The sequence below is a fragment of the Scyliorhinus canicula genome, chromosome 17, assembly GCF_902713615.1.
Source record: "Scyliorhinus canicula chromosome 17, sScyCan1.1, whole genome shotgun sequence".
Classification (NCBI taxonomy): Eukaryota; Metazoa; Chordata; class Chondrichthyes; order Carcharhiniformes; family Scyliorhinidae; genus Scyliorhinus; species Scyliorhinus canicula.
In genome coordinates, this window is record NC_052162.1 from 85,540,980 (window position 1) to 85,567,815 (window position 26,836).

Sequence of the window (26,836 nt, forward strand, 5' to 3'; positions counted from 1 at the left end):
CGTTTCCTGGGGGCGGAGCCAGAGGCGGAGTCCCCCAGGGTTCCAAGCCCGGTCTTAAAGGGCGAATGTATTAAAGGCAAGGTACAGTTACAGCAGTTACTGATACCATTCATCACACTTCCTGAACTACTTGTCCAACCTAAGTGAGTGAGCCAAACAATGGCAAATGGAGTTCAATGTGGGCAAGTTTGAGTTCATCCAGTTTGGACCCAAAACAAATAAATTGGAGTATTTTGTAAATGGTGAGAAACTACGAATTATCGAGGAACGAACAAACAGACTTGGGAGTCCACCCCACAAATCATTAGTATAGATAACAGAACTGAACGGGTACAATTAACAGGAATGGTATGAGAAGATGTCAGGGCTAAGATGGTTGGATTATGTGCAGGCTGGAGAAACTTTACTCTATTCTCTTGAACATAAGTGAATGAACGGAGATCTGACTGAGAAGTTTAAAACATTAAAAGGAATTGATAGGGAGGCCAAGAGATACTTCCTCTGGTGGGGGAAATCAAGAACAAGGACACTTAACCTTAATAAGTGAGGCAGGCCATTCAGCAATGAAACCAGGAAGCACTTTTACACAAAGGCTGTTAGAAAGCGGGAACTCTCTCCCACAAAAGGCTGTGGATGTTGGAAGAATTGGAAGGATGGATGGATTCTTGTATATTCAGGCTCTCCAAGCTAAGGTGCAAGGTGGAGCGAATTGCGTTGAAATACAAACCATTAATGATCTAACTGACTAACAGAACAGGCTAAAGAGGCTTACTCTTGTTTCTATGTTCCTAACTGCCCGAACTGATCCAAAACTGGTACTGAGTCTATTATATTAGCCAGTGAGACTTATTACCAATCTTGAACTGCTAAATGAAAATGAGAAACTGTGCAATTTCTGTAGTTTTGAAAATTGCTCATTTACAAACATGTATCAAGAGTCTTTCTAATGGAAGACTAATGAAAGTAAATGTTCACGGCCATAGTCACCTTCGTAGCCACTGACAATATGGTTCTGGCCCTGTTTTGAGGTTGTAGTTGCTGCTGCAACAGGCAAAAGATTTCATTGAGCATGTTTTTATCTAACTGCAAATATCTGATTCATGTTTTCTCACTGACTTTCAAGTAAAGGAAGTGTTCTCCAAAGTGAATATGGCCTCCAGCTGAAAGCCTTTTTCTTCCTCCCTCTTCCAGCATCTTGCCCTCTTCTGAGTCACCTCTATGCATTCTCCCTGCTGTGCTTTAAGCAATGGGGAATGGAAACTACTGAACCCATAGTGGGAGGGGAGTGGTCTGATCAGAATCCTTAAAGTCAGGACCAAGTACTTCCTGCCACACAACTCCCTGTGGACTTCGCTATCTTTAAATGGAAAACAAACTGCCCAACATGTCAAAAAACCTAGCAAGAGCCACCAGAACTCAGTAAGCACCTGATCTGGAAGTAGCTGATGATTTCTTGAACTAGCTTTTGTCAGGATCCTTCCTGCATGTTTAGCCAAGCTCGATTATTTTCTGATTGCATAATTTTAAGGCTACAATTTTAAGATTGTTGTTCAGAGAGAGCATTAGCTAAAAGACTGAACTCCAGAATGAGAATGTTGATTGCATATTAATTGGCATCATGCTCTGCCTATGTATATTGTTAGGAACAATGTATAACTTAATACGTTTGTATTTCTGTATTGCGAAAGCTGGAACATGGTTTCAGATCCCTTTAGTTTTTTTGCGGGATTGATGTCAGGAAATCTGGAGGGCCTCCTAACAAAAGTTCAGGTTTTCGGAATTTGTTTATCTTCATTCCTTTTTAATGAGGCATTACAACCCTTGAATTGAAGAGATGAGCTACAAAGGAGTCAGTAGTTTATTGATTTTGGGGATAAAACAAAGTAGAAAAAAAAAACAGTGGTGTTGCTTAGTGACAGTGTCCAGATACAGAGACAGAGTAAAAGAGAGAAACGAAGTTCAGTGTGTGTATGTCAGAGAGACATACACACACTGAACTTCTAGGCTCTCTGAGAAGAAGTATTGCAAGGCTGCTGGTGTATTGAGATGGGAACTCGTGTTTGCTCTGCAGTTGACGCAATAGTGAGTTTAGTGTGCAGTTCTAGCTGTCTCAGGGAGAGATACAAGTTGGGACAAAAACCTCTAGTGAGTGCTCTGAAACCTGCTGGAAGAAAATCATTTGCAACTGGACCTGCCCAAGCAAGAGGCCTTGTTGTTAAGATAGTGGTAAATCCTCACTTTGGGTTTTTGTGTCTATAAGGGTATTGTTATGATAAAAGGAAAAGTGAGTTTGAATCATTTGCTGGTGTTGGTACTGACATCTTCCCAACTTTTTTGTCTGGTGTGATACAGTCCATTTTTCTTTGTTTACTAAATATTTTATTATTCTTGTTTCAAAGTTCAACTCCTGTGAATTTGTCCTGTATCTATCCTCAGGAGCTTCTAAAAAGCTGCAAAGCTAGGATCTACCAAGCCAGGTTTCACCCTGGGATCTGACCTGTCCAGTATTAACACCAGCTGGGATCGTCACAGTACCTGTGGTGCACAATCCCTGTGTGAACACTTTAACCTCCTCCCCAAAGTGGCATTTGGTGTGGGAAGTGTGGTAAAATCTGTGGACGTCATTCGGAACCAAAATGATACCTGTAGCACAGAATGTATGTGTGTTTTGGAAGTGAACTTTGTGACTTATAATTCATGGTGCATGATTCTCAGATTCTCTACTGTTTTTTTAATAAACAATTTTATTGAGATAGTTTTTGGCTTTGTAAACAGTTACAGACATCAACAGAAAGAAAGCAAAAAAGTCAAAAATGTGCAAACATCCACGTGCATTCAATACTTCAATCGTAACATACTGTGCAAGCCCGCTCCTCTCCCACCGGTACTACCCGCCATTTTATCCCTTCTACTCTACTCTACTCTACTCCCCTCCCCGCTGACGCTCACTCTCCCGCAAAGAAGTCAATAAATGGATGCCACCTTCGGGCGATCCCCTGTACAGATCCCCTCAAGGCGAACTTAATTTTTTCCATACCCAGGAAACTCGACATGTCCGCAAGCCACAACTCAGTCTTCGGGGGCTTTGAGTTCCTCCACGCCAATAGCATTCGTCGCCGGGCTATCAGGGAAGCAAAGGCCAGAACATCGGCCTCTTTCTCCCCCTGGACTCCCGGGTCTTCCGGAACCCCAAAAATTGCCACCCCTGGACCCATCGCCACCCTTGTTTTTAGCAGCTGGGACAAGATGCCCGCAAATCCCTCCCAGTACCCCCTAAGCTTAGGGCATGCCCAAAACATGTGAACGTGGTTCGCTGGTCCTCCCGCGCATCTCGCGCATTTGTCCTCTATCCCAAAGAATTTGCTCATCCGAGCCACCGTCATGTGGGCCCAGTGAACGACCTTAAATTGAATCAGCCCGAGCCTGGCACATGTTGCAGTCGAATTTACCCTACTCAGGGACTCTGCCACCAGCCCGTCCTCCATTTCCCCGCCTAGCTCCTCCTCCCATTTAAGTTTCAGTTCCTCCGTCTGGGACCCTTCCTCCCTCATGAGCACCTTATAAATATCAGAGACTCTATCCTCCCTTTCTTCCACCCTAGAGGCTATTCTGTCGAGGATCCCCACTGGCGGGAGGCGTGGGAAAGATTGGACCTGTCTACGGACAAAGTCCCGCACCTGTAGGTACCTAAAATCATTTCCCCTTACCAGACCAAATTTCTCCTCCAAGCTCCTCAAACTCACAAAGCTCCCTTCCAGGAACATATCGCCCACCCTTCCCACCCCCGCCCGCCACCATGCTCGAAACCCCCTATCCATACTCCTGGGGGCAAACCGATGGTTGTCGCAGATTGGCGCCCAGACCGACGCCCCCATCTCCCCTACATGCCTCCTCCACTGCAGATTCTCTACTCTTAAGACTGATTTTAAGATCCCAAAAATTGTAAAATATTTTGATTTTAAGATTCAATAATGGTAGAACATGAGAATTGCTGAAAATGCCAGAACTATGATTCTAATTTTTTTTACACTTCCAAGCCTCTGTGATTCTAGTATTGTATAATTTTAACACTGTGATTCTATAATTTGCTATAGCTATGAATCCGTGATTCTAAGAGCCCATCACTTAAGACTACAATTCTAAACATTGCATGGGGCGGCATGGTGGCACAGGAGCAGCGCGGTGGCACAGTGATTAGCACTGCTGCCTCACAGCGCCAGGGACCTGGGTTCAAAGCCGGCCTTGGGTGACTGCCTGTGCGGAGTTTTCACCTTCTCCCTGTGTCTGCGTGGGTTTCCTCCGGGTGCATCGGATTCCTCCCACAGCCCAAAGATGTGCAGGGTAGGTGGATTGGCCATGCTAAATTGCCCCTTGATGTGCAGGTTAGGTTACAGGTATAGGGCGGGGTTGGATGGGGGAAGTGGACCTGGGTGGAGTGCTCTTTTGGAGGATGAGGTGCAGACTTGATGGGCCGAATGCCCTCTTTTGCACTGTAGGGATTCTAAGCTTCTATAATTTTGAGGTTATGATTGTTGAGGCAGCATAAGGCTCTATAATTTATAATTAAAGCCATGGTTCTAAGATTACCCAATTCCAAGGCTCGGTTAGTTTTTGATTGTATAATTTCAAGGCTGCGATTTTAAGATTGTAAAACTCCAAGAAGCTGTGTTTGTGTGATCTCGCGTTGCTGCTCGGGATTTGAGTATTTCATGCTGGAGAAATGTTGTCTGACCCTTGCTGTTCCCGCACTGAACATTAGACAGTTCTTTCTTCTTTGCTGTGTTCTCTCGCTCTCCTGTTGGCGCCTGTTAACATTACTGGCATTCCATCACCCCGCATTCAGGTTCAAACCATGGTGATCAAAGTTTTCATCGCATCTTCCTCTGGCTCCAAAGCGGTAAGAAAAATACTCTGTAGAAATCATTCACCAACTCTCCTTTATATGGCCAGGGCTGGTAAGCAAAAAAAGAAATAAACCCGAAACAACTTAAGGGGCGAAACTTAATTGAAAAGGATTTCATTTCACCGGCGGATTGATTGATTGATGTTTGGGTTAGTTTTTGCAAATGAAACTGATTACTATCTATAAGCATGGAGGGGGGGTAATTTTAAATATTTGGAGTCATGAATTGTAACTTTTCCCCTTTAAACATCCCCCCCCCCCCCCCCCCCCCCCGGACTGCAGTGTCTTAAGGAACGTTGGTTTCCTCCAAATGGTTATCGATCCTGTTGCAAGACAGGAATTGCATTTACGAGTCTCAGTGTTTGAATATAATGGGCAATGTTCATTTTCATTGAATTCCATCCTGTGCTCCTGCCAGTTCCATCAGCTGACCGGGACTATGTGCTGGGGCGGGTGGGGGGTTTGAGGGTCCGCTCCTGTTAAACGGGGAAGGCAAAAAACCTCACACCCGTCATTCTGGTATGGGATAGCTGTACAGGGACTAATAATGCAGAAGTCATGTTTTTTGCAGAGTCCTACAGTAATAGGAAGCAACGTGTACTGTTAATGCAAGTTAATTTATTGGTGTAATATACCTGCTTCTAACAGTTCACGAGGCTCCGGTGCTGGAGTTTCAGTGCACTTGACTATTGCCTGTGTCAAAACTTCCAGTCCAGATAGCCAATGGATTGACATCCATTGCCAATAAATTTAACCTGGATTAGGCAGCTAAATCAATGCGTGGGGATAAGGCGGAGGAGTGGGTCTTAGGTAGGGTTCTCTTTCAAAGGGTCAGTGCAGACTCGATGGGCCGAATGGCCTCTTTCTTCATTGTATGGATTCCATGAACACCAGAAACTTTAATGTGAATCAAATCTCTGGTGAGACAGTTGAATTTCTAGAACCTAGAGGATGGGGGGCGGGATTGACATAACTTGGTGGAATTTGGAACGGTTTATTCAAAGTGGAAAAGCCCGTTGTCGAAGCTTAGCCCTCTCAGGTCAGGGTGTTGGACCAGTTAAGAGTGCAGCCATGAAGTTGCGCACTCCTCCTGCTGCTTTTCAAGTCTCCGTGTTTAGATTTTCATGGGTCAGAGGTCAGACCTCAGCTCTAGATGGATAGCTCTCTTGCATGCTGAGTTTGTACAACTTTATAATGATTAACCAAAAGTCTTTACCTATTGGTCCTCATCTGTAACTGTTTAACAATTTGTTTAACCAGCAAACCTTTTTTTCAGAAGGTCCGGAGTAAGTTTGTTCATTTAATCTACTTACCCTGATTTAAATTTACCTGTTGTTGAAATTAAAGCAGCATTTTAATTTTACCACACTGAAAAGAAAGGACTTGCATTTATATAGCAACTTTCACAACCTCCGAACAATGCTTGACAGCCAATGAATGTACCTTTTAAAGTGTAGTCACGTTGGAACATAGGGAAACACAACTTTGTACATGGTTAGATTCCACAGCCAGCAGTGCGATGAATAATGAGATAACTTGGGGTGACTATGTGATGTTTGCATGTTTGCCCCAGGTCTGCATGGGTTTTCTCCCACATTACAAAGATGTGCAGACTAGGGGGAGTAAAGGGATAGGGCAGGGGAATGGGCCTAGGTAGGGTGCTCTTTTGGAGAGTCAGTGCAGACCCGATAGGCCGAATGGCCTCCTTCTGCACTCTAGGGATTCTACAGATTCTATGAATCCGTTTTAGTAAGCTGGTTGAAGGATAAAGAGTGGTTGAGATATTGAAAGATCCTCCCTCTCATTCCCATGAGAATGAAGGAACGACTTATCAAGTAAATTATCAAGGAAAGGAAGATGATGAGTCTGAGATGGTACGCTTGACGGTTAGTCCTGATTCTCAAAGACTTGAAGCGAAACAGAATGCGATGCAAGCAAAACAAGTTAAACAAAAGTTGTTGTCAGCCTTTGATTGATGGTATCACTATCAATTCTGAGGCTGGAAGTCCTGGGAGTTAAAACCGACTCAAAACTTGGGCACATAATTGAGGCTGGCATTTCAACGACAATTTAAGGAATGTTGCATTGCTGGAAATAACACCTTCCAGATGAGTCATGGAAACAATCCCATGGCACCATCTGAATAAGGGCTTTGAAAATCATCTAATGTTTGAACCCAATAATTTATCCCTCAACCAACCCAACTAAACAGACTTAACTTATGGTTCTTTGTGGTGTCTTACAATGTCCAAATTCGCTGCAATGCACTTGCATAACAAAAATGGCAACTGTTCAGAAGTACTTCATTGAGACTGTGAATTGTACACCATATCCTGAGGACATGGATAGAACCAAATGAATCTTTTTTTCTTGCTTGCCAGTCATTTGTTAATGAGAGCTGGAATGTTTGCCTGCAGCATAACGGGGCTTAGTCGAAGGGGATAAAAGTTTAATGCATGATATCCAGAATATGTTGCGGTTTAAAAAAAAAAGCAATGAGAAGGATTGGGTCAACAAGTACTATGGTTTATATTGGTAACTTGGATGAGGGGATGGGTACATGGTAGCCAAATATAGAGATAGGTTGAGAAGCAAGTTGTGAGGAGAACACAAAGGGGTGAATGTTCCGGCCAAGCCAGGGGTAGGAAAGGAGGAGGGTGGGGCCTGAAAATATGTGTCAGCCAGTGTGCCACGGCCATTTCTGGGTCCTGTTATTTTTGCAGAGGCGGGTTTGGGGCTGGCAGGACTATCCTACCCCTTTCTCAAGAGGTAGCTGATTAGGCTCACTAAGAGTTTCATTAGGGCCAATTGAAGGAGGCCAGCACTCCAGGCAGGCCGAGAGATCCTCTCTACCTGCCAGGGGGGTGGTGATGGAGGAGGTGGGGTGTGGGAAGGGGGTGGTCCAGCTACAGGCCGTCTTGCCTCCCCATTCCTACCCTCCCACACATTCCCTCTCTTCCCCCCCCCCCCCACCCCCTAAGTTGTGGTCATATCTATATTTTTACTGAAAGATTTAAAAATCTTGGAGAGCATTCATGTTGAGGCACCCTTTCTGCTCCCTATCTTCCAATACAGACTGTTATTCTCATCTGGAAAGCCTCTGATTGACCTTTCATCTTTGAAAGGATGCCCACCATTCTTTATTGGAGAGGGAAAAACCCAGTGAGTGTTTATCCATGTGGGGGGTGGGGGAGGGGGTGGTTCAGGACCTGGTAACATTCCTGATTCCTGTTTCCCACTCCCAAGGGGAAAATCCATCCTGAAGATCCTACAAATTAAGTGGATGGGAAAAGAAAATGATGGATGTTGTATAATATGGGAAAATATGAAGTTGTCTGCTTTGGTAGGAAGAATAAAAAAAGCAAAGTATTATTTGAGTGGAGAGAGATTGTATAATGCTACAGCATGGATACATCTGAGTGTCATTGTAAATGAATCACAAAACATTAGTGAGAAGGGGCAGCAAGTAATTAGGAAAATGGAATGTTGGCCTTGTTTGCAAGGTCGTGGAGTATAAAAATTGGGAAATCTTAGTACAACCATTCAGGGCAAGGGTGAGACCACCCCTACTGCATTCAGATTTGGTGTCCTTTCTTATGGAGGGATATATTTGCATTGGCAGCAATGCAGAAAGTGTTCACTGGACTGATCCTTGGGATGAAAGGGTTGCCTTGTGAAAGGTTAAGCAGGTTGGGCCTATACTCATTGGTCTCTAGAAGAATGAAAAGGGACCTTATTGAAACGTTTAAGCTCTGAGGTGGACCAGACAGGGTATAGATTTGAGAGGATGTTTTGTTCACGGGGGAATCTAGGTTGAGGGGGCGCATCTTCAGAATAAGGGTCTCTATACTTAAGATGGCAATGAGAAGACATTTCTTCTCTCGGAGAGTTTTGAATCTTTGGAACTCTCTGACCCAATGAGCAGTGGAGGCTGGGTCATAGGCTGGGATAGACATTTGTTAACTCTCGAGGAGCCAAACATTATGGGGGAACAGGCAAGAAAGTGGAATTGGTGCCAAGATCAGGTCAGCAGTGATCTTGTTGAATGGCGGAGAAGATTTGAAGGAGAAGAATTGTCTTTTCCCGTTCCTATTTCTTTTCTTGTCAGAATAGAATAGAAAGGAAATTTATTCTCCACACAAGTGGAAATTTGTCTTTGGCTTCACCTCCAATAAAACTTATAATCATACAGTCATCAGTTAAAAACAGTTTTGCTTATGGTGTTGAGATATAAAGCTGAAGGAAACTCAGTGAAGGATTTCAACGTGTTCTTATTGCATGGAAGAAAATTGGTGGAATGGGAAATGATCCAAGTGCGTCAACATGGGCATGGTCATACTTTCCGGCAACTAACTTCAAAATGCTTTCCCAGCAGATGAATAATCTTAGTGCAGGACAAACCACTAGGTTGTGACATTCTTGACAAATACAGTTTTTCTTTAGCGCACATGTGATAGTTAATGCGATGGTATCATTGTCCCATTGTGTGTCAGTTGTTTCCAAACATGGCACTGTTTATTCACCAAAATGACAAAGAACCTTTCAAGAATGAATGGGTTGAGCGAGTGTGGAGAGGTATTTCCTGAACGTGAGAAATTGACCACATTGAAGCCTGATTTGATTATAAGCTCAGCGAACAATGAATTAATTGTGATTTGAGGAGTATCCTCACACATAGCAACTGTCAGCTAGCACGGTTGTCATTAGAAAGGAACTGAATAGATTAATGCAAGAAAACTGCATTTAGATAGTGTTTTTAAAATACTTCAGAGGTGAGAGTCAGATTCAAGCAGGGTCAACGGAGGGGAAAGAGGGAGACGATTGAAAATGGGGTGAAAGAGGGCAGCCTTCAGGAGGCTTTTGGAGGTGGCAAACATGGGAGTTCCAGAGTGTAGGGGCAAACAGTGGAAATAAAAGAGTGTACAAAAAAGTGTTTTTTTAAATATAATTTTAGAGTACCCAATTAATTTTTTCCAATTAAGGGGCAATTTAGCGTGGCCAATCCACCTACCCTGCACACACCTTTGGGTTGTGGGGGCGAAACCCACGCAAACACGTGGAGAATGTGCAAACTCCACACAGACAGTGACCCAGAGCTAGGATCAAACCTGGGACCTCGGCACTGTGAGGCAGCAGTGCTATCCACTGCGCCATCATGCTGCCCTCAAAAAAGTGTTTTTATGGATATATGATATATGCACAAATGTGTGAATAGAGGTATGCATGAAATATTTTCTGTGTTTAACTGATGACTGTATGATTATAATGGAGGTGAAGCCAAAGACAAATTGTGTGGACAGGAAAGCTCTATTCTGAAAAAGGCAGGAAGGGAAAAAGCCAGTTGGCTTGGGTCTGTCCTATGCAGTTAGAATTCAGCATCATGAACCCCCTACCCAACACCAGCAGCCATGATACAGCCGGGGAAAGTCAAACAAATGCTGAGATGCCCGCAGCCAATTCAAGGAACGAGAGATCCTAGGAAATTTCTCTCAGACCAACCCGGAAGCCCGGTGTCAGGAGCGAACAGTGAGCACAAAATAAATGAACTGACATCCCATCTGGTCTTTGTGCTGTCCTGGTAGGAGGAGGAAAGGGAAGCACAGTAGACCAATAGGAATGCTGGAAATGATGGCCAATGATCCAAGTGCATAGTGCTAGCATTGTTGTTAGCACTGAGGCTTCACAAGGCCAGGGTCCCAGGTTCGGTTCCCTGCTGGGTCATTGTCTATGCGGAGTCTGCACGTTCTCCCCATGTCTGCGTGGGTTTCCTCCCGGTGCTCCAAAATGTACAGGTTAGGTGGATTGGCCATGTTAAACTGCCCTAAGTGTCCAAAAAGGTTAGTTGTTCCGGCGATAGGGTGGAAGTGAGGGCTTAGATGGGTCGCAGATTAGATTGGCCTAATGGCCTCCTTCTGCACTGTATGTTCTATGAATGAATATCAGCTTAAGTTCTATGAATGATCTTGACATTAAAGTAGAAGAGAGATGAATGTGTTTGTAGAGCCTGAGTAAAGGAATTAAAGAATGGAACACAATGGATAAGCTGAATTTCTTTTTTTCATGCCTTCCTGTTTTAAATAAATGTGGTTGGATGTGTTGCTTTTTAATGTCCATAGTCAACACTGAACAGTTCCTGGACACATTCACAAACAGATATGTGATGTACAGTAGATGCAGTGACCACCATCTGAGTTCAAAGGTACATCCACAAGAGGAGAAAATGTGCTTTTCCATGTTACCACGAATCCCCTGCTCCACTAAAGCATTCCAATATACTGGTGGTCCTTGGGTGTCCCACCCCACCTCCCTTCTCCACCAGTCCACATCCCTCCAGGCCCGTGCTGTTGGTTAGCACGGTGTAAGAGACAGATGATTTCCTGCCCTCTTTGGATGCTGAGCTGCTCTTTCAATCCCTTATAGTTTACCGGCAATCTGTTTATAAGGGCTGATCGCCAGTGTTTTGACGCCACGAAGGCCAAGGGGGTTCGTCGATTGACCTCCTGGTGGGGTTTGTGGAATATGAGTTCCCCCATTGAGCGGGTGGAGGATCGCCCAATAAGAACCATTCGGCGGGAGTGTAAAATCCGCAGCCCAGACCCGGACTGGCATTCCCGATGGCCCCGGGACTGAGATGCAAGCATTGTGCATAAGCAAGAGTTTTGTATGAAGCCTGGCTTTGACGAGTTATTACAGCCATCATGGCTTGGGCTTCTTTGCCCTGTATCTGAGGGAGCGGCGATCACAAAAGCTGACTGCCCACTCAATTATTATTGTCAATTGAAATGACCATCCAGGATTTCATCCAGTGACTCCTGGAATTTTGGAAGTGATGAGATTTTCATGTTCTGTATTTCTTCACTTACTGACATGCTTTATCTGAAGTTAGAATGGGAGGAGGAGGTCTTTAAAAATGCGATGGAAAAATGTGCATTTATATAGCACCTTTCACAACCTTAGAATGTCTAAAAATGCTTCACAATCAATAAAGTACTTTAGAGTGTCAACATTGTCATGCTACACATGACAGCTTATTTACACCGGTAAACTTCCACAAGCGGCAATGCGATAACGACCAGATAATGTTTATTAGATGTTGGTTGAAGAATAAATTTTGGGCAGGGTACCAGAGAGCTACCTTGCTCTTTCTCAGAATAAAGACATAGGATCTTTTATGTTACCCAGAAGGAAGATGAGGCAGGGGCTTAATGTCTCAATCAAGAGACAGCACCTTCAACAGTGCAGCATCCACTCAGTCCTGCACTCGTGTCAGCATTTACAGTGAGTTCTTTACTTGGGAAAGGACGAAAACAAATGGGCTAATACAGACTCCGAGACTGACCTGTTTTTAGCAAGTTCAAATTAATACAAAACTATTGCTTTTACGAGAATCATAGAAAAATGAAAGCACAGTAGGAGGCCATTCGGCCCATCTTGTCGATGCTGGCCCGAGGACATCCAGATTTCCTTTCTGCTACTTTCCTGCACCTGCTCCATAGCTCCGTAGCTTAGAGCACTTAAGGTTCAGATCCAGGTACCTTTTAAAAGAGTTTAGGGTCTCTTCCTCCGCCACCAACCTGGGCAGTGGATTATAGACTCTGTCTACCCTCTGCGTAAAAAAGTTTCCTCCATGTCCCTCTACACCTTCTGCCACTTATTTTGACTCTATGTCCCCTTGTCCTAGAACTCCCCAAGAAGGGAAACAATTTTATCCTGTCCACCCTATCACTTCCCCTTTTAAGAAGTTGGAAGTATTCCATATAGCAAAATCCTTAACATTTGGCAGACTACAGGAGGTCACTCTTTTTCTTTATAAACAGGCCTTAAAATAAATTTACACATGAGGGAGGTCATGCAGTGGACATGTAGGAGCTTGGCTGACCGGGTCTGCTTGTTCTCTTTTGTGGCTATTGGCTTTATTTGTTTTGCGACCAACATTCCTTCCAAACCCACTCCTTTGGATAATTCCCAGTGTTCTGCTGTGAGAGTGGAACTTAGTACAGGGTGGCACGATAGCACAATGGTTAGCACAGTTGCTTCACAGGGTCCCAGGTTCGATTCCCGGCTTGGGTCACTGTCTGTGTGGAGTCTGCACGTACTCCCTGTGTCTGCGTGGGTTTCCTCTGGGTGCTCCGGTTTCCTCCCGCAGTCCAACGATGTGCTGATTAGGTAGATTGGCTATGCTAAATAGCCCTGTGTCCAAATAAGGTTAGGTGGGGTTACGGGGATAGGGTGGAGGAATGAGCTTAAGTAGGGTGCTCTTTAGAAGGGCCGAATGGCCTCCTTCTGCACTGATTCTATGATTCCATGACTGAGGTGGGGAGATATTTGGAACTGCCACTGTTTACTGTTCAGCTTCACCGATGCATCCCCCCTGACACACACAGACATTCCAGCATGAATCTGATTTACTGAATTTACGTGCGGGGTGGCTTGAAATCTCCAGAGTGCTTGGGAAGGCACCAACTGCACTAACAAGTGGGAGGAGGGGACAGTGAGCAGGCTGAGAGAAAGCTGGGTTTTTAATGTGAGAGGGAGGGGTAGCCTCTGGTAATACATAAACCACTGTTCGTAGGTGCGCTCCTCTCTTGTGGTATTGTTCATCACCATGGTTACCAGTTTCAGACATTTGAACAACTAAACTTTTGTAAAGGTAGCAGTAATGAAACAAGCCCCATGATATACAGAACACCTGAGGGAAAAGTTGAGTTTTGTTTTTACACAGGATTTAGGTTAATTACTTTTATATTACTAAGACCTTTTATTGGGCTGGAAAAAAAACGGCAGTTTAGCTGTTTTCATTCTGTGTTTCAGTTTATTTGGAAGCCATGGGGCAAAGTTGAAAGACTGTGAAAGAAAATGTTGGATGAATGTGTTTCTGAGGCTTCATATATGTACATTGCATGCTGTGGTGAAGCATTGCATTCTTTAATGAAGCTTTGTGTATGGTATAATGCCTCCTAAGATAAATAATACATTTGATTACCAACCTTTGTATATACCATGCGTCTCACATAATGGAACTCTGTTTACATATTTGACCCTTTCAAACTCACTATGTACAGTACCTTTTGGTCCGAAACCTTTCACATACTTACATTCCATCTGCGAACTAAACCTTATGCTGTGTGACTGGAGAAGTATGACACTACTGACACCAAGGTTCTTCCCTGAATCTATCTACCTGACATCTGTTCTTGGACTGAGTTTGAATGTCCTGCTATTCCACGTTGGCAAAATCAGAAGAAATTAATATCTCTTCCGGATTTCCTCAAATGTTTCACATCCAATGATTATCTTTCCAAGAGCAGTAATTTTTATTTAAAGAACTGTGGCAGCCAAGTCACACATGGTTAGGTGCCATAAACAGCAAATTCGATGAATAAATTAACCTGTTTTTGTGATATTGGTTAAGAGAACAATGATGTCCAGGAGCACATTACTTCTCTTTGAATATGATTCCACCTGACCGGACGAATGGGATTATGTTTGAGCACCTCATTTGAAAGATGGCATCTCTGCCAATGTAGCACTCACTCAAACTTGGATTTAGGTGTCAGACTCGATTGTGTGCTCAAGTCAATGGTCATGAGGCTTAACTATACCGAGGCTCTCCTACTTGTCTTCCCATCTCACAAAATCTGTGGACCCGATCTTATCCATGGCCCCAAAACCTCTCAAAACTCTGCACTCCTCCAATTCTGGCATGTTCTGCATCTCTGTTTTCCTTCACTCCATCATTCGTGGCCATGCTTTCAGTTGGCCCAAAAATTCCCTCCCTACACCTCTCTGCCTCACCAACTTTATTTTTAAGGAGTTCCTTCAAACCCTTGAACAAGCTTTTGGTCACCTGCCCCAATGTTTCCTTCTTTGGCTTTGTTTCATTACACTCTTGGGAAGTGCTGTGTTAGAGGCATTGGGGGAAGGCAGTAGTTTCATCATCACTTGACCAGTAATCTAGGGTAATGCTCTGGGGATCCAGTTTCGAATTCCACCATGGCAGATGGTGAAATTTAAATTCAATTTAAAAAAAAAAGCTAGAAATAAATGTTTATTGATGACCATGAAACCATTGTTGATTGCTTTAAAGCCCCAACTGGTTCACTCATGCCCTTTTAGGAAAGGAAATCCTCTGTTCTTACCTGGTCTGGCTCCAGATCCACCGCAATATGGTTGAGTCTAAAATGTCACTCAGTTCTGTTTTTTTTCCTTTTCATAAACACCTTTATTTCACTTTAACAGACTCTGCACAAAACTCTATCTTCACATCACCAGGCACAAAGGCCACCTGATGCCTCTCTACATATTACTGTCAATTATTGGATACTTAACATAAATGAGACAACTAATTGGAATGTGTCTTAATCCATTACTTAACAAGTTCAAGGGCAATTAAAGATGGCCAATAAATGCTGGCCCAGCCAGCAGTGCCCACATCCCATGAATTGGATAAAAATGTGCAAGTTGTTATTGTGGAGTTCCCAGTGAGAACCAAGAATGGCAGTGACATAAGCCACCCTTTTGGGTGTCTGCCACTGCTCTCGCCCTGATTCCTTTTGTGTGGAGTATCATTCAACCTGCTGCACCAGGTTTATCCTCATACACTATGTTTGTTCCATCACACAATCTCAATTTTGTGCCTCTGGAACATTGTCCTCTCCCTCCCAGAGCTAGTGAAATCTAAACCCAGGACTTCAGATTGGCTTTTCAAAACATTCTCCTCACTGACCTCCAGCTTCCAACTGTTAGAACTTCGTAAGCCTGGTCCTCTCCCATACCCAAGAAGTTCAACACTGTCCAGGACCAAGCAATCCATTTGATCAGCACCCTATCCACCATCTTAAAAGATTCACTCCCAACACCGCCAGCACTGCAATATGGATTACAACATTTTGGCCAAATCCTCTTTGACAGGACCTCCCGAACCCATGACCTCCACCACCTACAGCAATGACAGAATGTGCCTCCTTCAAGTTTGCCTCCAAGTCATACAGAATCCTGCCTTGGACATTTGCTGCCATTTCTTCATCGTCACTGGTGCCAGTCCTGAAGCTCCCTATGTACCTCATGGGATTATAACAGCACCTTTAGCACATGGTTGAAGAAGGGGGTGAACCACAACCTTCGTAAGGAGAAACAGGGATGGGCAATAAATGGTGGTCTTTCAAGCAATTCCCACAAACTGTGATGGGATATATTTATTCATTCATTCAAACTCTGCCCACCTATCTCCCCACCTTTGCCTCAAGTTTATGACCCACTTTTCAGATCTATTCATACCCTTTTTCCAGCCTGGGCAATCTTCTCCAGCCATTTATCTCTCTCTCTTTGCTCCACCACCTGTGGATCTCCTCTCATTTCCCAATTGTTTCCCATTTGTACCACCACTGACTCAGTCGCTGTACCCCTGCCTTTTGCAATTCTCCCCCAGAACACGCTCTTCTGTAAGGTGTGATATATCATCCTAAATTGTAGTGATCCTTATGTCTGTACAAAAGCGTTTAACCTTATCATCCAACCGTTTCTTGTCTGTATTTAAAAATTTTTATTGTGTCTAGATTCCTAGCTTTATAAGAAACAACATTTTTCTTCGTTGTTGGTGAGCAATTGGCATCTAATTTTATCTGTGCACAAATGGATTACGTTCTTTGCCACATATCTGGCTGTACGGGAGTTGAACCCACCCTGTTGGCATCGCTCCACATCACAAACCAGCCGTCCAGCTGTCTAAAAGCATTATCTCACACTGCAATGAATTCCATTTGCCACTTTTCTGTCTGCCTGACTAATCCATTGATAGTTTCCTCCCGTCCACAACTTTGTTCCTCACTATCAACCACACAGCCAATTTCTGCATTGTCTAAAAATGTCTTTACCATACCCACAACACTCTAATAACCGAAGGATAAGGTAAAAGGTAAAGTTTCCATAATCCCAGATGAACATAGGCTGTTTTCCCCTTTGAGGGGGAGAGCTGTCTGGTGGTGATTTAATCTGAGGATCACCACACCTCAGGGGAGGGGCAAGGTTGAGAAGGCGGAGCCTTCATGAATAACCTCAGCCGGTACGGAAAATGAACCAGTGCTGCTGGCCTTGCTCTGCGTCACAAATCACTGATATATACCATAAACATGCATGGATCCTGGAATGATCTCTGTTGAATATCAGTGTTCCAGTCACAAAAACACTGGTCCACCATTACCTTTTGCACCCCATCACAGATAATTTGGGATCCAACTTTGCCCTTTCCCTTTGATCCCATTAGTTTTTAACTTGCTGGACAGTTTACTATATGGGACCTTGTCAAAAGCCTTGCTAAGTTCCATTCGACTAAGGTGCTACCCTCATCGACCTGTATTTAAAAGATTCAGTCAAGTTTAAAAAAAAATATTTTATAAGGGTATTTGCAAGTTTTTATAATAATAACAATAACAGCGTCATAAACATGGTACAATAAGCATTTCCACTCCTATCCCAATCTTCACACCCCCCAACAATAAAACAACAGCCTCCCCCCACTCCCCACTTTTGGAATTCTGTTTCTGCTGACATTTTAATTTCCCCCGAGAAAGTCGACGAACAGCAGCCACCTCCGGGTGAACCCTCCATTGACCCTCTTAAGGCGAACTTTATTTTCTCGAGACTGAGAAACCTCGACATGTCACTAACCCAGGTCTCTGTACACGGGGGCTTCGAGTCCCTCCATATTAATAAGATCCATCTCCGGGCTACTGGGGAGGCAAAGGCCAAGATGTCGGCCTCTTTCACCCCTGAACTCCCGGCTCTTCTGACACTCCAAAGATCGCCACCTCAGGACTCGGCACGACCCGTGTTTTGAGTGCCGTGGACACTGCCTTAGCGAAACCCTGCCAAAACCCTCTAAGCTTCGGACATGCCCAAAACCTGTGGGCATGATTTACTGGGCTTCCCGCGCACCTCGCACACTGTCACCTACCCCAAAAAACCTGCTCATCCGGGCCACCATCATGTGTGCCCGGTGGACTACCTTGAATTGTTTCAGGATAAGCCTGGCACATGATGAGGATGTGTTAATCCTGCTGAGTGCATCTGGCCACAGACCTGCCTCTATCTCTCCCCCTAGCTCGTCTTCCAACTTGCCCTTAAGCTCCTCCACTGGAGTTTCCCCCGATTCCAAAAATTCCCGGTATATATCTGATACCATCCACTCTCCCACCCAGGTACTGGAGACTATTCTATCCTGTATCCCCTGTGGCGGCAGCAGTGGGAAGGCCGGAACCTGCTTTCTCAAGAAGTCGCGCACCTGCAGATACCTAAACTCATTCCCTGCTGGCAATTAAAATTTATCCTCCAAGGCTTTCAAGCTGGGGCAGCTCCCGTCTATAAATAGATGCCCCATCCTCCAAATTCCTGCACTTTGCCATCTCCGGAACCCACCATCCAGCCTACCCAGTACAAACCAATGATTATTATAATTCAGGCCCCAAACCGATGCTCCCTCCACTCTCTTATATCTCCTCCACTGCCCCCAGATTCTCAAGAGCTGCAACCACCACTTATGGGCTTATGGAGCATCGGGCCGGTGAGAACGGAAGAGGTGCCATTATCAGTGCTCCAAAACTTGTGTCTTTACATGACGCCACCTCCATCCGCTCCCACACCAACCCCTCCCCCACTACCCACTACCTAATCATGGCTATATTAGGCGCCCAGTACAGTAGTAATTTGCAAACGTTCGGCCGCGCCAACCCACCCTCCCCCGACTGCGCTCCAGCAACACTTTCTTCACTCGTGGGGTTTTACTCGCCCACACAAAGCCCAAAATAACCTTGTTCACCCGCTTGAAAAAGGCCCTCGGGATGAAGATGGGGTGGCGTTGAAAGACAAACAAAAATCTGGGGAGGACTGTCATTTTCACGGTCTGCACACTCCCACCAGTGATAGCGGGAGCATGTCCCATCTCTTAAAGTCCCCTTTCATTTGTTCTACGAGCAGAGATAGGTTTAACTTGTACAGTGCTTTCCATTCCCGGGCCACCTGGATTCCCAGATATCGAATGCCCCTTCCTACCATTCTAAGCGGCAGCCCTCCCAGTCTCTTCTCCTGACCTCTCGCCTGGATCGCGAACATCTCGCTTTTCCCCATGTTCAATTTATACCATGAAAAATTACCAAATTCCCCGAGGATCCGCATAACGTCCCCCATCCCCTCCAACGGGTCTAAAATATACAAGAGCAGGTCCTCTGCGTAAAGCAAGACCCGGCGCTCCACCCCCTCCCCCCCCCCCTCTCCCCTCCCCCGCTCCTCTCCCCCACCATCCGAGCCAGCCCTTTCCAGTTCCTAGAGGCTCTTAACTCCATGGCCAGTGGCTCTATGGCCAGAGCAAACAGTAGCGGGGAGAGGGGGCACCCTTACCTCATCCCTCGGTGTAGTTTAAAATACCCTGACCTCAGCCGGTTCGTACGCACTCTCGCTACTGGTGCCTGATAGAGCACCCAGTCAGTGAAGCCCTCACCAAATCCAAAGCTTCCCAGCACCTCCCACAGGTAATCCCACTCCAGATTAAAAGCCTTCTCCGCGTCCATCGCGACTATCACCTCAATCTCCCCTCCTTCTGAGGGTATCATAATAACATTTAAAAGCCTTCGAACATTGGCTTTGAGTTGCCTGCCCTTTACAAATCCCATCTGGTCTTCCCCTATCACCCCCCGGGACACAATCCTCTATCTTTGTGGCCAGTATCTGGGCCAGCAGTTTGGCGTCCACATTCAGTAGAGAAATTGGCCTGTATGTCACGCATTGATCCTTCTCCCGTTTCAGGATCAGTGAAATCGAGGCCTGCGACATTTTGAGGGGAGAGGACTCCTTTCTCTCTTGCTTCATTAATTGTCCTCACCAGCAGTGGGCTGAATATCTCTGAAAACCTCTTATAGAATTCTACCAGGTAGCCGTCCAGCCCTGGGGCCTTGCCCGACTGCATGCCGTCCAGCCCCTCAATTATTTCCTCAATTTTAATTGGGGTTCCCAGCCCTTCCACCAGATCCTCATCCACCCTCGAGAACCTCAACTGACCCAAAAACTGTCTCATCTCCTCAATCCCAGCCAGGGGTTCTGAATCATATAATTTACTATAAAAGTCCTTAAACACCTCATTCACCCCCACTGGGTCCAGGACCGTAATCCCACCTCTACTCTTTACTCTCCCTATCTCCCTGGCCGCCTCCCTTTTTCTGAGCTTTCTGCTTGCCTTTTCCCCGTACTCATAAATCGCCCCCTTGTGTTCCTCAGCTGTTCCACCGCTTTCCCTGTAGTCAACAGCCCAAACTCTGCCTGTAACCTCCACCGCTCCCTCAGTAGCTCCGCGCCCGGGTCCTCTGAGTATCTCCTGTCCACCTGGAGTATCTCCTCAACTATCCCTCTCAGCCCGTTCCACCTTTTCTGTGGGCCCGATTTGAGATTAATTCCCCTCTGACCACTGCCTTCAAAGCTTCCCAAACCGTTGCTGCAGAGACCTCCCCCGTATCATTTGTTTTCGGGTAGTTTTGGATGGATTTGTTCACCCGCCCACAGATCGCTTCAACCGCTAGCAACCCCACATCCAGCCTCCATAGCGGGTGTTGTCCTCTCTCCAAACTAACCCGTAGATCCACCCAATGTGGGGCATGATCTGACACTGCGATTGCCGAGTACTCAGTACCCACCACCCCCGGTATTAGAGCCCTGATCAGAACAAAAAAGTCGCTGCGAGAGTATATCTTGTGGACAGGGGGGAAAAAAGAAAACTCCTTCGCCCGTGGCCGTGCAAACCTCCATGGGTCTAATCCCCTCATCTGTTCCATAAACCCCTTCAATTGCTTTGCCGCAGCTGGCACACACCCTGTCCTGAACTTTGACCGGTCCAATTCCGGATCAGTGACTGTGTTAAAATCTCCCCCCATGATTAAGTTGTGTGACTTTAAGTTACACAATTTAACACCAGCCTCATAAATTCCATATTGTCCCAATTCGGACCATATACGTTCACGAGTACCATCCACACCCCCTCCAGCTTCCCACTCACCATTATGTCCCCCAGTGTCTGACACGATTCTCCCTGCCTCGAATGCCGCCCATTTATTGATCAAAATTGCTACCCCCCTGGTCTTTGAGTTCATCCCTGAGTGGAATACTTAGCCAACCCACCCCTCTCTAAATCTAGGTGTAGCATTGCCACTTCCGCCTTCAGCCCCCTCAAATGCGCAAACACGCGAGCCCTCTTGACCGGCCCATTCAACCTTCTTAACGCTCCAACTAATCAGCCTGGTCTGGGCTTCCCGCCACCCCCCCACCCCTCCCCCGCCGACTAGCCATCCCTTTTTTGGCCAGCCTCCAGCTGCCGTCCCCGGCCTCCTCGAGTGCCCCCCCCCCTCCCCCCTCCCCCCCTCCGGCATTTGCCATCCCAGGCCTCCCATTTTCCCCCTGGTAACAGTTCCTCTCCAGTCAGTTCCCCCACTCTCCCCCGACGCCCCGGTAACAGTATCAGAAACCCAACCCCCCATACCAAGCTCAAGCTTAACACCTGCTCGCCCCCCACTGTGCTTCCATGAGTCAGTTGACCTAGATGACTTGATAGCTCCCACCCATGGCACCAAACAATCTGCTCCCCATTGTTCTCTCCCCTCTCCCCCCAATTGGACATATATATTCAAAGCATCACCTTCCTCAGTAAACAACCACAGAAAAAACCCCACAGAAACCACCCCCCTCCACCCAGCTCCCAGTAAGACAAAGTTAACTTTAGCCATCGAAACAGCCCCTTATTGCACATAACACTACTTATTCAAACCAGCACAAAAGTGATTGTCAACAAATCGCCACTGCAATACTCTCCCCAAGGATTCAGTGCCTTTAGTTCACATCCAGTCTTTTTTCCTTGATGAAAGTCAGTACATCGTCTGGTGTTTCGAAGTAAAAATCCCGATCCTCATATGTGACCCACAGACGGGCTGGGTACAACATCCCGAACTTCACCCCCTTAAAGAGAGCAGTTTCTGCCCGATTAAACCCAGTTCGCCGCTTGGCCAAATCCGCGCCCAGGTCTTGGTAAATATGCAGCTCACAATTCTCCTGCTGTTCCGTTCTTTCTTGGCCCACCACAGAACGTGTTCCTTGTCCAGGAATCGGTGCAAACGTACCATCATCACCCTCGGCCGCATGTTCGCTCGTGGCTTCTTCGCGCGGACTCTGTTTGCTCTGTCCACTTCCAGGGGCCGAGGGAATGCTCCGCCCCCATCAACTTCTCCAGCACGTTTGTCACATAGGCCCTCGCATCCGATCCCACAATGCCTTCAAGGAGGCCGACGATTCTCAGATTCTGCCTCCTGGACTTGTTCTCCAGGTCCTCCAGCTTCTTCTGCATTCTTTTCTGGCAGTCATTCATCATCTCCACCTTGGTCTCCAGCACGGTTAGGTATTCCTCATGCTCGGACACCTTTTTCTCCACCTCCTGGATCGCATATCGGTGAATTTCTTGATTCTGCACCACCTGATCAATCGGAACCATGATCTGGACCTGCGTGTCCTTCTTAAGCTTGGCGAAGCAATCTTAAAAAAACTTCACCAGCTGCTCCACTGTGCCATCTCCCCATGGCCCTAGCTCTCCACCATGCTTTCCTGCGTTGCCAGCTTCACTCGTGTCTTCCTTGTAGAACTTTATCTTCTCACACGGCCACTTCTCGTCTAATTCTTCATACACTGGAGGGGGATTTCTCTTCACCGTCTCATTATCCACTGATTTATCCAATAAAATCCAGAAAATAACGGGAGAAAAAGGTCCAAAAGTTCATCACAGGCAGGAGCTATCAAATGTGCAACCTACCCCTCTATGGCTGCAACTGGAAGTCAGATTCAGTCAAGTTAATGAGACACGAACTTCCCTTAACAAAACCATGCTGACTGTCCTTGATTAATCCATACCCTCTAAATGATGATTTATACCGTCTCTCAGAATTTAATCCAGTACTTTTCCCACCATGAGTTTAGACTAACAGGCCTATAACTGCTCTAGATAGCCCTTCCTCCCTTTTTAAAGAATAATATACAATGTTAGCCGTCCTACAGCTGCCTGACACCACACCAGCAGCCGGGAAGAGCTAGAAAGTGATGGTGAGAGTCTAACTTGTTTCTTCCCTTGTATCCCTCAGCAGCCTGGGATACATTTGGGACAACTTTGAAGGTTTATAAACATGTTAATAGTTCCTTACTCGCTATTAACCTGTCCATCGCTCGTGGAATGTCAGTATTCAGATGACAGCGCCATCTCCGCGCTCTCAGAAGAGAATTGGCATAAGCATACTGAAGAATCGCTCAAAGCCTCAACTTCAAGAAGACTCAAACCCTTTACCAACCTGCCCCCGGGCAAGATCCGATCACTCCCTCCACCAAGATCAACAGAGAAACCTTTCCAAACGTGGGACATGCCCCCTACCCGGGGAGCTACCTCTCATCTAAGGCTGACATCAATGTGGAGATCCATCATCGTATCAAATCTGTGAGCGCTGCCTTTGGATGCCTAAGGACAAATCCCACCTCCTGGAAACACCTACCAAGTGTACAGTCGAAGATGTGGCTCTAGGATCGGGCTCATTAGCCATGCAAGGACCTACAGAACCCATGACCAGTGAGACAGGGTTTCTTAGGTGGACAATTGTACTCAGTGGGTGGTTGCCGTAGAAGAAGAAAATGAACCCATCCAATCTTTCCATAAACTTTCCCCTCCATATCTCTGTAATTGTTAGCCCTCCAATCCTCTGAGAACTCCACGCTCCTCCAATTCTGGTCTCATATGTGTCCCTATTTGCTTTGCTCCATCATTAGTGACCGCACCTTCAACTCTCTAGGCCATGGTCGTTTCTCTGCCTCTCCACACCTCTAACCATCTCAAAGACATCTTAAAATCTGCCAATTTTTTGGTCGTTTGTTTGACTATTTCCTGATGCGCCTCAATGTCACATGTTGTTTGATAGTCTCTCTTGTGAAGTGCCTTGGAACAGTTACTATATTAAAGAGGCTATCAAAATGCAAGTTGTTGTTAATGCTCTCGAGCTCTAATCCAGAGATTTGAACATGGAATCCAGGCTGAATTCTGGACAGTACTGAGGGATTACCACGATGTCAGAAGTGCAGTAGTTTGGATGACTGAGGGATTACTACAATGTCAGAAATGCAGTAGTTTGGATGACTTGTTAGATCAAGTGTTCCATTTCAGATCGATGTGAAGGATTCCGTGGCACAATTTGAAGAAAAGTAGGGGTGTTTTCCTGATGTCAAAACAGAAAGTACTGGACAAGCTCAGCAGGTCTGACAGCATTTACAAAAGAGAAACACAGATTTAACGTTTTGAGTCCAATACAGACGGCTGATTCCCGGGCCAACAATTACAGATGTTTTATAAGGAGAGAGAAGGGATGTTTTATAAGGAAAGAGAAGGGCAAATGAGAACATGTGTAGGGAGGCGCAAGAACCATGTGGACAAGGTTCTTGGTGAATCATTTACATTTGTTTTCATTAAAGAGAGAAAGAAGACAAAGCAGAAACTGCAGTTAAGGAATAGGGAAGATTGGGGGAAATTCGAAAATTGAGGCCATGCCAGACTGAGAGTCACTGTAAGGCAGCGAGCCCAGGAACGATGGGTGAACAGGCCCATGGCCTTCTGACTCAGCCTTCTGTTGTCATCGAACAAAAGTCGATACTTGGCACATGGTCAGTCTACTCTCATATTTTATTGTTGCCTTAATAACCTCTCTGGCTCTACCCTGAAATTTAAGCTTTGGTCCACAGAGCCATTTTGAATACTGTGCAATCAATAAAGGCCTGCACGATCAGAGATGTGCAGGACTCGGGTAAGGCACAATATCTTGTCAGGAAACTTCAAACTGTTTCCTGGCAGTTATCCAAAAGCTTGCTTCTCCTTATCCTGTTTTCCTCCTCATTAAGGAGTGGATAATTATTTTACAGATGTGCTCGCCACAATAGGCCGTCTCAAAATCTTGAATGTTACAAGCATTTCACATGAGTTTGAGTAATGCATCGCAGTGGGGTTTGCTTCAGAGTGAGTTTGAGCTCCATTCATTGGCAGACAACAGGAACTGCAGTTTTTCATTGTACGTCCCAGATCTAATTATTTTAATAATGGCAATTTAAAAAAGCACGCACAACAGCCTGTGACATAATGTTAAAAATAGTAGCTTGTAAGAGTGCATTCTGGACTCAGGTGACTGTGCGGAAACTGCACTTTCTCCCCGTGTCTGCATGGGATTCCTCCGGGTGCTCCGGTTTCCCCCCAGAGTCCAAAGATGTGCAGGTTAGGCGGATTGACCAGGCTAAATTGCCCCTTAGTGTCCAAATGTTAGGTGGGGTTTCTGGGTTACGGGGATGGGGTGGAGGCGTGGGCTTAAGTCGGGTGCGCTTTCCAAGGGCCGGAGCAGACTCGATGGGCCGAATGGCCTCCTTCTGCACTGTAAATTCTATGATTGATCGCTTGATATGTTATGTGTTTCGTGAAATAGTTGTGAATTGTAATTATTGTTGCTTTTTTGAAATCTTTAATATGCTGTCCTTGGAGGAACCGAGGAGTTGCTAGTTAAAAGAAGGCCAGGCTCCATCTAATTCACCTCTACCTGCCTGATAGTCACATTATACAAACAATAATGCAGTTGCTTATTAATCATAACAATCAGTCTGCACCAATTAGTCTACAACAGACCCTGACATGATATTAGGTAAACCTATCACTGGTGGAGAGCTTTGAGAACCATAGGTCCAAGGTCACTGATTCCTGCCAATATCTGCCATGCTTCTATGCCCATGAAGCTCGCTGTAAATGCGAGAGAGGAAAACGTGGTGGATAATGAATGAAAGTGTCCATAGTCTCCGAGGCCCAAAGGCTGCTGTTCCCTTTATGAGACAGCTGACTGGTGGTGATTTAGCTAGAAGGTCACCACACCTCGGGCAAGACTGAGAAGGCGGGGCTTTCATGGATAACCTCAGTCGGTGCGGGAATTAAATCCGCTCTGTTGGCATCGCTCCGCCTCACTAACCAGCTGTCTAACCAACCGAACTAACCGACCCCCCACAAGTGGATCTGACAAGTGGATATATACTTGCTGTATGGGATGGTTATCTGCTCTCTGATGCTCTGAGTGGACCCTGAAGCAAAATGGTTTGCCACAGTGTACACAGTGATATTAAAGTTGCACATCCGTGAGAAAATTAGTGATATGAAATGAAAATGAAAATCGCTTATTGTCACGAGTAGGCTTCAATGAAGTTACTGTGAAAAGTCCCTAGTCACCACAATCTGGCGCCTGTCCGGGGAGGCTGGTACGGGAATCGAACCGTGCTGCTGGCCTGCTTGGTCTGCTTTAAAAGCCAGCGATTTAGCTCAGTGAGCTAAACCAGCAGCCCATATGGGCAGTAATGTTGACTGTGCTGAGATCAAAATAGAAAACCCAGAGCTTTGTGTCGTCTCACAGTGGCACTGTAAATATTATCGGTTTCAAATAAAATAGATTTGAATAGGGAGAGAAAAACAGTTGCACGGTGAAGTGAGACATGGTGTGTTACCTGAATATAACCCATGTACAGTGCAAAGGATGACTTACATTTATATGGCACCTTTCACAATCTCAGGATATCCGAAGACACAGTCAATTAAGTTTTAAACGTAGTCACTGTGAGAACACAAGAGCCAACATCTTGGAACTGTCTCTCTAACAGCATTGTGGGCGCACCTACCATCTCATGGACTACAGCAGTTCAAGAGGGCATCTCACCTCCACCTTCACAAGGGCAAGTAGGGATGTGGACAATAAATGATGGGCTAGCCAGTGACTCCCACATCCTGTGACAGTCTCTGCAGTATCTATTGAACTCATGACCCAGGGGTGAGTCAGAGGTGACAGTCCAGAGCAAAGCTTG

General features: G+C 45.7%; 1 protein-coding gene and 1 long non-coding RNA gene across 2 annotated transcripts in view; one reads left to right on the top strand and one right to left on the bottom strand.

Annotated features, from left to right (window-relative positions):
- Positions 1-26,836, bottom strand: part of LOC119951283 — a 284,359-nt gene that overhangs the window by 187,904 nt on the left and 69,619 nt on the right. The window lies entirely within an intron of this gene.
- The window catches only part of LOC119951281 (SH3 domain-binding glutamic acid-rich-like protein), a 75,154-nt gene continuing 52,991 nt past the window's right edge, over positions 4,674-26,836 (top strand). Inside the window, exon 1 of the mRNA XM_038774330.1 lies at positions 4,674-4,897. Coding sequence (XP_038630258.1) covers positions 4,853-4,897 — 45 coding nt within the window. The 5' untranslated portion in view covers positions 4,674-4,852. The remainder of the gene's footprint in view (positions 4,898-26,836) is intronic.